At 46.2% G+C, this 12,169-nt stretch overlaps 1 protein-coding gene across 3 annotated transcripts in view; it reads left to right on the forward strand.

Moving 5' to 3' along the window:
- The first annotated feature begins 274 nt into the window (after positions 1–274).
- The window catches only part of LMO2 (LIM domain only 2), a 34,183-nt gene continuing 22,288 nt past the window's right edge, over positions 275–12,169 (forward strand). Inside the window, exons 1-2 of one of the 3 annotated variants that reach the window (XM_023185504.1) lie at positions 275–766; positions 10,942–11,005. Coding sequence is in view for 2 of the 3 variants with exons in the window: in XM_023185501.1 (XP_023041269.1) it covers positions 11,305–11,373 (69 nt within the window). In the remaining variant the exon portion in view is untranslated. Of the gene's footprint in view, positions 767–10,941; positions 11,006–11,289; positions 11,374–12,169 lie in introns of those variants that run through there. The other 2 variants (XM_023185502.1, XM_023185501.1) reach the window with 2 other exon arrangements.

The raw sequence follows: 12,169 nt of genomic DNA on the forward strand, positions 1-12,169 counted from the left end.
GAGGTGCTGAGAAGCTGTGTACTTTATTTGAGTTTGTCCGGCTAGTCAGTGGCTGAGCCAAGTTCCAATCCAGGTCATGTGAGCCTCTGAACTTTCTGATACAACCTGCAGCCCCTCTTAACTGGGATAACACAGTAATGCATTGAGCAAGAAGGAGAAGTAAATACAGGCTGATGGTGTAGGGGAGAAGTTGAAAGGGGGAAGGTCTAGGAGGGAGAGAGAGCTATGTGTGAACAGAAACAAAGACAGCTTCTTGGAATTGGAAGGTCTCTTGGAATTCGTCCAAACTGAGGATCACAAGTCTCCACGTTCTGAGTAGGAGGATGAGGGTCTGAGTTAGGATTTGGGCCCTGTAGGGCTTGCTGAGGTCATCCCCTGATGGCTAGGATTCCACACGGAGCACATCTGGTGTGACAGAGCTCACTGCAAGGGTGAAGGCTCCGCCCTATCAGATAGACAACCAGGCCACCGAGTGGCCCAGCCCTGCAAACCCTGGATTTGCAACATCCTCAAAGAACAGCAACGGGCCTTGAGCAGAATTGAGAAGGAAATACCCCCACCTGCCCTCAGCCTTGAAGTGGGCTTTGCTATTCACAAGGGCCTGTGGGTGTCCTGGCAGAGAGGAGATGGCACAGGCACCAGGTGCTAGGGTGCCAGGGCCTCCCGAGAAGGAACAGGTGCAAAGCAGGCAATTAGCCCAGAAGGTATCCGTGGGGCAGGCAGCCTAGATCTGATGGGGGAAGCCACCAGGATTACATCATCTGCGGTGAGTAGGCTTCATTAATTCTCCGATGAATGGAGGATTGCAAGGGAACTTTTTTCATCTTCAAGGAGCCAGAAGAAGTGGTAATTAAATCAGTCTTTTAAAATAAAAAGACTCCAAAGGGGTACAAGCCTTCAAGCTTCCCCTATGGTGTTCCGGGCACTCTGGCTTCTCTTTTGGAGGGAGGAAGAGCCTATTCATAGGCTGTGACTTGGAGAGGCCCCACGGTGAGTCAGGCGCTTGCTGTGTGAGCCGCTGGTTGCTAATGTCTTCGGGAACTGCTAATTTACCCATTTAATTTGTTCCTGTACACTGGCCACAAAGGGAGACCACTCAATTATTCTGATCCAAAAAAGAGGCTTGTGTTTACCATGATCTCCCCAGCAACTGTGTGAGTGTGTGTGCATGTGTGTGTGTGTTTGCCTAACAACCTTAGGCAATGAAGAAGAGGTGGGGCTGCTGTCCTTGTTAGCATTTTCAAACACATTCCAGTTCTGAGATGAGGGCAAAGATTGTAATGGGGTGCTTCAGAGAAGCCTTGGCTCCCAAGGAGGTTATAACTTCAAGGGGTGTTTTTGAAAAACCAAGGTGGATGGGGAAAGTGGCTACAAGTTCCTTCTACCACAGAGGATCAATGAAGGGGAACAAACATTTGGGAGTGTCTACTTTGTGCCAGGTACTGTGCTTGGGTTTACACATCTTATCTTGTTGACTTTGCATAACTCCCCTTTTAAGCAGATATTATTCCAGATTCTTGCCCTAATGGTTCAGCTTAAAGAAAACCCGTACTTCTTTAGGTTGCCCTGAAAAGGTGAATCTTCTGTGAAGCCTTTTCTGTCTTTATCTATTAAAATTAATTAAGCTCTTGTTTGTGCTCCCAGAAAATCACTTTAGACCTTAGAAAGATGGCAGTCTCGGTTTTCTCATCTGTAATATAGGGGTACCCATAGGTCATTGTGAGAAATAATAGAAATAAATCATGGAAGTGCTTGGATAGTAGCTGGCACTTAGCCCTCATCATTCATCACTGTCATTGTTAATAAGAGTAATAATAGTATCACTTATTATAATTACTCACCTCTAAGTTTTTAAAAAACTTACAGGCTCACACCTGTAATCCTAGCACTTTGGGAGGCTGAGGCAGGTGGATCGCCTGAGGTCAGGAGTTCAAGACCAGCTTGGGCAACATGGTGAAACCCTGTCTCTACTAAAAATACGAAAATTAGCCAGACGTGGTGGCAGGCGCCTGTAATCGCAGCTACTCGGGAGGCTGAGAGAGGAGAATCGCTGAATCCGGGAGGCGGAGGTTGCAGTGAGCCAAGATGTCACTATTGCACTCCAGCCTGGATGACAAGAAACTCTGTCTCATAAAAACAGAAACAAAAACATAAAAACTTATATAAATTTATGGGGAACAAGTACAATTTTGTGACATGCGTAAATTTCATAGTCGTGAATTCAGGGCTTCTAAGGTATCTATCACCAGAATAATACACATTGTACCCATTAATTAATTTCTCATCATCCTCCCCCTCCCTTCTGAGTCTCCAGTGTCTATCATTCCACACCCTATGGCCATGTGGACACATTATTTAGCTCCCACTTATAAGTGAAAAATGTGGTATTTGTCTTTCTGTGTCTGACTTTTTAAACTTAAGATAGCAGCTTCCAGTTCTACCCATGTGGCCTCGAGAGACATGATTTCATTCTTTTTTATGGCTGAATAGTATTCCATTGTGCATGTATACACCACAGTTTTAAATCCAATCATCCACTGATGGACACTTTGGTTGATTCCACGTCTTTGCTATTGTGAATAGTGCTACAATAAACCTACAAGTTCAGGTATCTAATACTTTCTTTTCCTTTGGATGGATACCCAGTAGTGGGATTGCTGGATCGAATGGTAGTTCTAATTTTAGTTCTCTGACAAATCTCCATACTGTTCTTCCTAGAGATTGTACTAATTTACATTCCCACCAACAGCATTTAAGAGTTCTCTTTTCTCCGCATCGCCACTCGGTTGTAAGTTCCTTGAGTGTAGGGATCATCTCTCTTTTCTTCATTGATTTATAACAAGAGCCTAGGAGTGTTTTCATAAGTGTTATAAATTTTATAAGCCTTGCACATGACAAGTGCTTGTTTTCTAGCTGGCGGATGAATGAATAGTGAGTGAAGGATGCCTCCTCCTCACTGCTGTGAGCTTCTGAGAAGAGACCCTTGTCTGACCTGCTTCTGTATCTCTAGTGTTACTGCTTTGTCTGGCACAACAGAACTGCTCAGCAATTCTGTTGAACAGATGCACGGGACAGTCAGATGCTGCTACCCGGCCCGTATCTGGCCTGGAGAGTTTGGCTGCCAGCTCGGCTCCGTGCTGTGGTCTGGCTATGGTTAGCTGCCACAACAGGAACTCAGAGTGTGTCCTGGACACTTCACCCCTAGTTGGTGAGCTCCTCAAGGGTACGGACGGTGTCTTGTTTATTTTTAAATCCTTAGTGCCTAGCACAGCGCCTGGCACACAGAAGATGCTCAAATGGCTACCCCTAGCCTCTGAGGTCCCACTGCAGTCAAAGAAGAGCAGAGTTCCAAATGAACTTGTCATCTCTCCCCTATTACCCAAATCCATTCAATTTCCCCATTTCTGTTTGTTAAAGATCCATTTTCAGCTGGATGTGGTGGCTCATGCTTGTAATCCCAGCACTTTGAGAGGCCGAGGCAGGTGGATCATGAGGTCAGGAGATCGAGACCATCCTGGCTAACATGGTAAAACCTTGTCTCTACTAAAAATACAAAAAATTAGCCGGGCGTGGTGGCGGGAGCCTGTAGTCCCAGCTACTCAGGAGGCTGAGGCAGGAGAATAGCATGAACCCGGGAGGCGGAGCTTGTAGTGAGCCGAGACTGGGCCACTGCATTCCAGCCTGGGCGACAGAGCGAGACTCCGCCTCAAAAAAAAAAAAAAAAAAAAAAAAAGATCAATTTCCTCAGTTACAAAGATTCAAGACTCGAGGGTATTCTACCCTAACAGAAATAGCACAGGCTTTGTAGTCAGACTTGAACCCTGGCTTTGGCAACTACCAGCTGTCCTGCTTGGAGAAGTTGCTTACCTTTCCTGAGCCTCAGTTTTCCCTTTCATCGAATCAGGATGATAATACACACTTCATTCATCCACTCAGCAAGCGTTTACTGGGCGCCCCATACACAGCAGGAACTGTTCTAGGCACTGCGGATACGAAGACATCAACAAAACAAACATTGCTCTTGCCTGAAAGGAGCTTACAAACTTGAGAGGGTGAGACAGACACCAATCAAATAAGCAAGTACACATATTGTATGCCAGATGGCAATACGTGCAAGGGAGAAAAATAACACAGACAGAGTGAGGGAAAATGGAATGTGCTGGCCTGGGTTATTAGTGTCTTACTCAGGTGATGAAGGAAGACCTTTCTAGTAAGAAAAACTCACATCTGCGGAAGAATGTTCCTGGAAGAAGGAGAAGAGCAAAGGCCCTAAAGCAAGAGTTTGAAGAATGACAAGGGGGCCTGTGTGGCTGAAGCAGAGGGAGGGAATGAGAAAGGGAGTATAAGAGAAGGGGACACAGAGAGGGCTGGGGCCAGATATGCAGGGCCTTATAGGACTTCGGCTTTTTACTCTGACCAAGAAGGAAGCCTTGGGAAGGCTTCAAGCAGAGGAGTGAGACGATCTGATGCAGTTTATGAAAGGATTACCCTGGCAGTGGCACAGAGTATGGCCCCTGGCCTGTGTGGACGGGGCAGAAGCATAAGGCTGGCCATTTGCATCCCACAAATGACCTCAGTGTGAGGGATGAGCGAGATCATACATGAATGCGCTTGTATGAGTATGGCAGAGAGCAAGTGCTCAAGCCATGGCAGCTTCTATCAATGGCCCTGCAGTTGCCTGGCTATAGCTCCCTTGTCTGCTGCAGACAAGTCTTGGCCAGCCACATGGGTCCTTCTGTCATTGCCCACTCAGTCACTCCCACTGCCCCCAACTCCTTTCTTCAACTCTTCACTGGTGGTTAAGCTCCTAGCACAGTAGCCTCACCTCTAGGCTCTCCCCACCCCAACCCAACCCAAATGCAACTCCACTCACATCCTTCCCCTGTTCAAGAGTCTTCCATGGACTAATGGCTCATTAAATCCATGTTCTCGGCTGGATGCAGTGGCTCACACCTGTAATCCCATCACTTTGGGAGGCCGAGGCAGGCAGATGGCTTGAGCCCAGGAGTTTGAGATCAGCCTGGGCAACATGGCAAAACCCCATCTCTACCAAAAAAAAAAAAAAAAAAAAAAAAAATTAGCCAGGCGTAGTTGTGCACAGAGCTACTTGGGAGGTTGAGTTGGGAGCATCACCTGAACTCAGAAGGTCAAGGCTGCAGTGAACAACAATAGCGCCACTGAACTCCAGCCTGAGCAACAGAGCAAGACCCTGTCTCAAAAAAAAAAAATAAATAAATAAATAAACAAGCAAATAAATAAATAAATAAATCCACAGTCTTGGAGACTAGCAACTAAGGCCTTCCACAATAAGATACTGCATGTACGTTGCCCACTCATATTCAACTGTTATCCCAAACATATTGAGTACCTGTGGAGAAATATGGGTGGGTGCAATATGTCACTCCTAGCAGAATCACTGAGGAAACTGACCACACTCATGATGGAAAACTGATGGTAATGGGTCCTTCCCTCAGGTTCCCCAACCCCGCAATATGCCCTAACCATAGTGGACATATATTCCCGTCTGTCACTGGCTTACTTCTCCCACCAGGCTACCGCAAACTCTACAATGATGTATATTCTCTTAAAGCTACAAAATGGCTTGTGGTTTCCAAATCAGTTTTCTCTTACTGCTCTTATCTCCCTTGATACTTGCCCCTATGGGCCCCTCATCCATAATAAAATGCCCTCGTTTTACATTAACTAGTTCTGACAAGAGTCCCAGGTTCCAAGCCATGGATTCCCTTATGGGATTGCTCCTCCCGCTCCTCCGATCCTTCATTCCTCTATCCTTTTCCAGTGTATCCACAATTCACAAAGCATCGGTGTCAAACCAATGGCAATAATAAGTGGGACCTGCTGGCTATGGATGGAACAGTGAAGTCCCTGACAACAGGTTTCTACCAGCCTGGAAATGAGGCTCTCCCATCCCCTAACACATCTACCAGTTGTGATGGATTTAAAGGCTGGCTACCGTGGAGCTTGTTCCACAGGGAATAGAAGTATTGGCCCCTGGACTGACACCTACCACCATGTGGATCTCGGAGGAAGACAAAAGAGCCCCCCAACAATAGCAATGGCTGACACTGTCTATTACCCACCACGGATGCCAAAGCACGGACAGCCACTCACAGCTGTGGGATACAGATGCCCCTGTCATTAGAAAAGGCCAGCCCTAAATGCTATTACAGACTCTAAAAACTGAAAATGTTATTGTGGAAACTTTTGGTTTTTGATAGTTTGCTATGCCTGATATGGCTGGTGGCCTGGGACATAGTTTCCCTACTCAGTGCTGGGACACCTGGGCAATACTGCACCTGCAGTGTCATCCCTATCTGTTTAGACTATACAATTCTTCTACAACACCCTGGGCCAGGAATATCACATCATCCTGAGCAGCCATCAGGACAAACAGAAAGGAATGTGGTCCTGCATGTTTAGTCCCACCTCCCCCACAAACTACCTTTATCATAGTAATGATGCCCAATTGGCAGCCCAGGGCATGTGGTGCCCTCCAGCACCCCTTCTAAATGTGCCCTCAAGCACTCCTTCTGCTTTGTGCATCTTTGTGACATCCTTCCAGATGTCAGCCTATACCTATACCTCCATGACCCAAATCTGACTTAAGAGTTGTGGTCAGGCATGGTGGCTCACGCCTGTAATCCCAGCACTTTGGGAGGCCAAGGCGGGTGGATCACCTGAAGTCAGGAGTTTGAGACCAGCCTGGCCAACATGGTGAAACCCCGTCTCTACTAAAAATACAAAACAATTAGCCAGGCATGGTGGCAGGCACCTGCAATCCCAGCTACTTGGGAGGCTAAGGCAGGAGAATTGCTTGAACCTGGGAGCCAAAGGCTGCAATGTGCCAAGATTGTGCCATGGCACTCCAGCCTGGGTGACAAGAGCGAAACTCCAGCTAAAAAAAAAAAAATTGTACCAGCCCAGGGAGACAATGGCCACATTGCAGGTGATGACCACATCCCAGCCAACCACTGCATCCTGGAGGCTGCCCACCAGTTACCCACATCATCTACCAAGGGACCCCCCTGCTGGAGCACAAACAGCTTCCCTTGGGGGATCCCTTAATCAGCATTTGTCACATACCTGAAAAGGGTGGCCACCAGACAGGCCACCAAAGTTATAACTCTCTCCTCCCACTTCCTCCCCATTGGGCACAATAAACCTCATTGCTATTGTGGCTGGAACTTCCCCTCCTGGGCCTCCCAAAGCAATTCTACTGCCCAAGGTTATCTCCGGGCTAACTTGTATGTACACATAGATAAAGCCACATCCCAGTGGCTGGACCTCGTGCAATGTTGGGCCTCCTGTCTGCCCCCATAAGCAGGTCACTCCCTTATTTGCACCACAAAACCACCAACACCAAACCCTTCTGGTCTAGGCTCCTAGGTCTTGCCCTGTCCTATGCTGGCTCAGATGTTATCCAGTCTGGTCCCTGGCTTATGAGTCCAGATCATGAATCTATCCAAATGTGCAAATACATGCCTATGTTTGTATCTTCCTAGGTCCACATAGCACAACCAGTGTCGTGGCCCACCCCAGATATTAAAGGAACATGAGAGATTGGAAGCCCCAGAGGGAACCTGCTTTACCTGTTCCACTCCTAGATAACTTCCTCCTGACATCCCAACTACCTAAACTCACCCGCACACTGTTAACTCTGACAACCCCCTTCACATTTTTCTAACTGTTCTGAAGTTTAACCCTGCTGGTCACAGTCCCTAGTCAGAGGTGATGAGCCGTCTTCCTACCCATTGTCCTGGGTATCAGCATGACCCGGGGCTAGAAGAGTGGGACTAAGGTCTTACAATATGATCACACCAGGAAAACTAGCAGATACTTCAGAGAAAGGTCCCAGGTTCTATCAGCCCTTGTAACACAAAAATCAGCAGCACTGGAAGCTTTCACTGAAGGGCAAAAACCCCTAACTGCCAGGGTGGCAGATAAGAGACTAGTTCCAGATGACATGCCAGCTTCCCAGAAGGAGTATACGCTCTCAGAGGACATAGTGTATCCTGCTGGATGTGGATAAATACTGAAGGCAAAGTAATCCAAATAGCCCAATGGATGTACCACCAAACCGAAACCAAATTCTACATGTGGTACTCTGAACTCCCTAGGACTTGGATGTCCCCTATAGCCTAGGGTGACCTTGTTTTAGGAGGCCCTCCTGCCCACAAGTAGACTTACGTACTGCACTGGCTATGTAAAATTGGTACAGCCTGTATACAAGTATATTAGCTCTTGGGATGGTGAACCAAACGTTAGGGAGTGAATTTGGAAGAAATTGAGTTGAGTGCAAAAAGTTGCTCCCAGCAAAATGTCATTTGGCCAAACAATTAACACCCACTGGGGCAGAAACCATCAGGGCCCCCCCTGCCCCTCACCACCCACTCAGCCCCACTCACCTCTGCAGCACCTAGTAATCACATGCAAGAAAACTCACCCTTGCTCTTTTTGATTGACTGTCCGCAGCCTGACCCCCACCAGAGCAGATCACTCAAAATTAATCTCCCCCCATAATCCCTCTCGGCATTATTCAACAGGTGGGCTCCTATCCTATATCTACCTAGGTCCCCAGCACCAGGCTCTCTCTCTTCCCCAGAGGTCAGGGAGCCCTCTTCTCAGTGGGGCCCTCAACCAGGGGCTCCCCTCACTGACTATGCCTGCATAAGTAATAAACCTTTGAATTGCCTGTAATCACTGGGTCAGGTGTGGTGCATTTTGGCATCCAACGCCTTCAAATGGGAGTGAACAGTAGATCTGGTTCCTTTCACTGGAATATTGTTCTGGTCCAATTCTGCAGCCTGTTGACTTCATTACTACCTGTGAACTGCACCTCCAGCTCCTCCAACTGACCGGATACCCAGACCCTTACTTGGGCTGTTTCCTACCAGACACACCTGCTCTGCTTAAGAAACCCATTATTGACATCACTGGCTGTTAATTCCTACTCAGTCCTTAGTAGCTCTGTGATCTGGAGCAAGTTCTGTAGGCTTTCTGTGACTCAGTTTCATCACCATAACATTATGATTACAATACTTACTTCATTAGGGTGTTGCAAGGGCCTAAAAAGCACTGTAGGTAAAGCTCATAGTACAAGCCTGAAAACAAAGAAAGTTTCCAGATAATTGCTTATCAAGGGGCAACTCGATTTTCTGCTTCCTCCAGAAAGCCTTCCATGCTGATGTCCACTCTGATCGCTCCCTAATCCAATCTGATTGCAGTTTTGGTCAGCACCTCACTGTTGACTGTGGATTTCTTCTCCATTACAAACGTGTTCATTTTGACTTCCAAGTAAGAGATAAAGGTCCTGGAAATAAGTGATCGTATTTTACCTGGCTCTCCTACTGACTTGCTGTGTCATCTTCCTCTTATTTTGGGGGGACTGAGTTTCTTTCTCTCGGATGGCAAATACATGGCATATGTGCCAACATTTTCCCATGCCGAAATCTCAGGACACACACCAGTGTTCTCCTTTTCTCTCCAGAACCTGGGTCCAGACTCACAATTCTTCCCAACACAATACTTTGGACAGTGTCTACTAACTTATCTAATACATATGTATTGAGTACTTCCTAGGTACCATCCCTGTTAGTCAGTTTCTAGAAATTAAAACTTTGGACATCTTGTATCTGCACTTATGGATCTCATCCCTTAGTGGAGAAGAAAGACAATATGCAAATATACAAATAAGAAAATATCAAGTAGTGACAAATATAATGATGAAAATTAAATAGCGGTGTGTTAGTGCCTGGGAGGAGGCTATTTTTTAGATCAGGGAAAGGCCTTCTGAGGTTTCTCCCTTGATCTGGGAGATTGGGTATTGGGCCTAAGAATATGTACTCCTAACATGCAAACGTAGGAAATTTGGGAAACACTGGCATAGTGAATGAGATGAGGGCATAGAGTCAGAAGACCTAGGTCTAAATTCCATCTCCTACATTTATGCAGCTGTATGACACTGGGAAAGTTATTGAAACTTCTCTCTCAGTTTCCTCCTCTGTAAAATTGGAATAACACTACTGATCTCAGGAGGGTTTTTTTTTTTTTAAATCAGAATTGAATAAGATCAAGTATTTAAAATGTCTGGCACATAATAAGTGCTCAATAAAAGGTAGATATTATTTGCAGCAATTAGGTCTATCTATTTATAACCGTAATGTTTTGTTTGAATCACTCAAGAGACAAATCCAATAAATACCACAGGTAATACGGTATCTGTATGTTGGCTTTTGCCTCATGAAACTCTTCCTCTTGAAAAATACTCAAAAGACATGCCTGTGAGCAAGAATGCCCGAGTCTAAGGAATAAGGGTCACGCAGTTCTCTAATTTAGGCATGTTTAAGATTTGGAAGGGCTTTGGCCTCATTTCCTCTCCTATCAAATGGGCACCAGGCTACCTGCCCTTTTTCACTCATGGGGGATTTCTGAGACTCAGAGGGATAAGAGATTTGCAAAGCATGAGACACAAACAGTCTCAGACACAGACGAACACTCGTTTTCTCAGACCGGCAGGCGCGTGCAATGGCAAGGCCACCCGACACACCAGTCCTGTTCATTTGGAAAAGGGACGACTCCTTCACATTCACAAGCTGGGCTGGTACATGAAGAATAAGAAGAAGAAAAAAAAAAAAGAAGTCGGCAGGAAGCAGCCTCTTCAACCAGCAGAGAAACCGTTAGAATCCATCCCTGAGCCCTGATGCCAAAGTTCCGCCTGCCCCACCCGTCACACTATCAAGGACACCCGCCGGCTATCAGAAAGCCCTGGGGGTCTTTTTCCCTAGTTTATCAAGGACCTGTGGAAACATTTCTCTAACTGAAGATAAGAATTCTTTTTTTTTTTTTTCCCCCTCTCTCTCTCTCTTTCTCCTTTCTACTTCTAGCTGTCTAAACCAGAGGGCTCCTCTCATTTTCTTTCAGTAACAACTGCTCTGAAAAGAAGGTACTTTTCAACCTGGACTTGAAGTAACTAGTGGAGAGGCAGGTAAGGTGGGTTTAATTAATTCATTTGTTCATTCCTTCATTCCTTCCATGATTGTATGCTTACTGCACGCCAGAGACTGAGCTAAGAAGGCTCTTGGATGGGCAGAATGAGCTTGCAGTCTTTGGGGAAGCCAGACTGCACTTAAAATTACAAAATGTGGAATTGTAAATTGTGATCTGAACTTGGAGTGAGAGCATACATATTTTAGCTGAAAGAAAGTATGTATAATAATTTTTTAGATTTGGCTCTTGCCCTCCAAGTGGACGTTTTCAGGGTTAAAAAGATGCCTCGGGGCCCAGATGACTTGCTACCATTCCGTGCCAGCCCTGTCTCCTATCCCAAGTCACAACTGCTTGACCCTTGTGAAGGTGAGAATGGAGATGACTTATTGGAGTGATAGAGAGGCTAGCATAAACCTGCCAAGACCTCGTTCAAGATTCGGTTCATTTTGCAAAAGTTGCCAGATAAAAGATATTTCCAGATGGTGGGCCACGCAGGAAATACAAATGGAATATTTGTTAATAGCTCTTCCTTTGTGAGATATGACCCAAGGCAGCCTTCTGCAATGTGATGGGAAGCACCGTAGCTTGAAAGCGTGAGAGGAGTCAGCAGGCCCACAGCAGTCTTGAAGTCTTTGGAAAGGGGCTCTGGCCTGAACAGGCATTAAAGATGCTCTGTTTATCCAAGACGCCGCCTTTTCCACCACCGCCACCCCCAATGGAGCTGGGACCTGCTACACTCTAAGTACTGGATTCTCAGAGAGAAAGGTTGATATCTAGAAGAATGTTGAGTTCCTTAATGCTGTGGCTTTGCGTAATAACCACCTGCACTCTTCTTTCCTGTCCTTGGAGACAAATGGGCTTCTGCAAAGAAGTCTATCCAGAAGTCAGGGATGAGCACTATTCGAAAAGGCCTAAGTGGGCCAGGGTTGCCATTGAGTGCACCGAAGAATGTGTTGGAGTTCATGAGACTGGCTTCCCCCTAACACTCGGTTGTCGAATGGGTCCACAGATGAACTTGAGAGGATCGTGAGTTCCCTGGAACAATATGTAAAATTCTGCATGTAGGAACAGAGCTGCGCCTAGGGAATGGTCTTTAACTTTTGTCAGATTTTTTTGGGGAGGTGTGGGGGTTAAATACACATATCATAAAATTTAACATTTA

The sequence above is a fragment of the Piliocolobus tephrosceles genome, chromosome 13 (genome assembly GCF_002776525.5).
Source record: "Piliocolobus tephrosceles isolate RC106 chromosome 13, ASM277652v3, whole genome shotgun sequence".
In the NCBI taxonomy this organism is placed as follows: Eukaryota; Metazoa; Chordata; class Mammalia; order Primates; family Cercopithecidae; genus Piliocolobus; species Piliocolobus tephrosceles.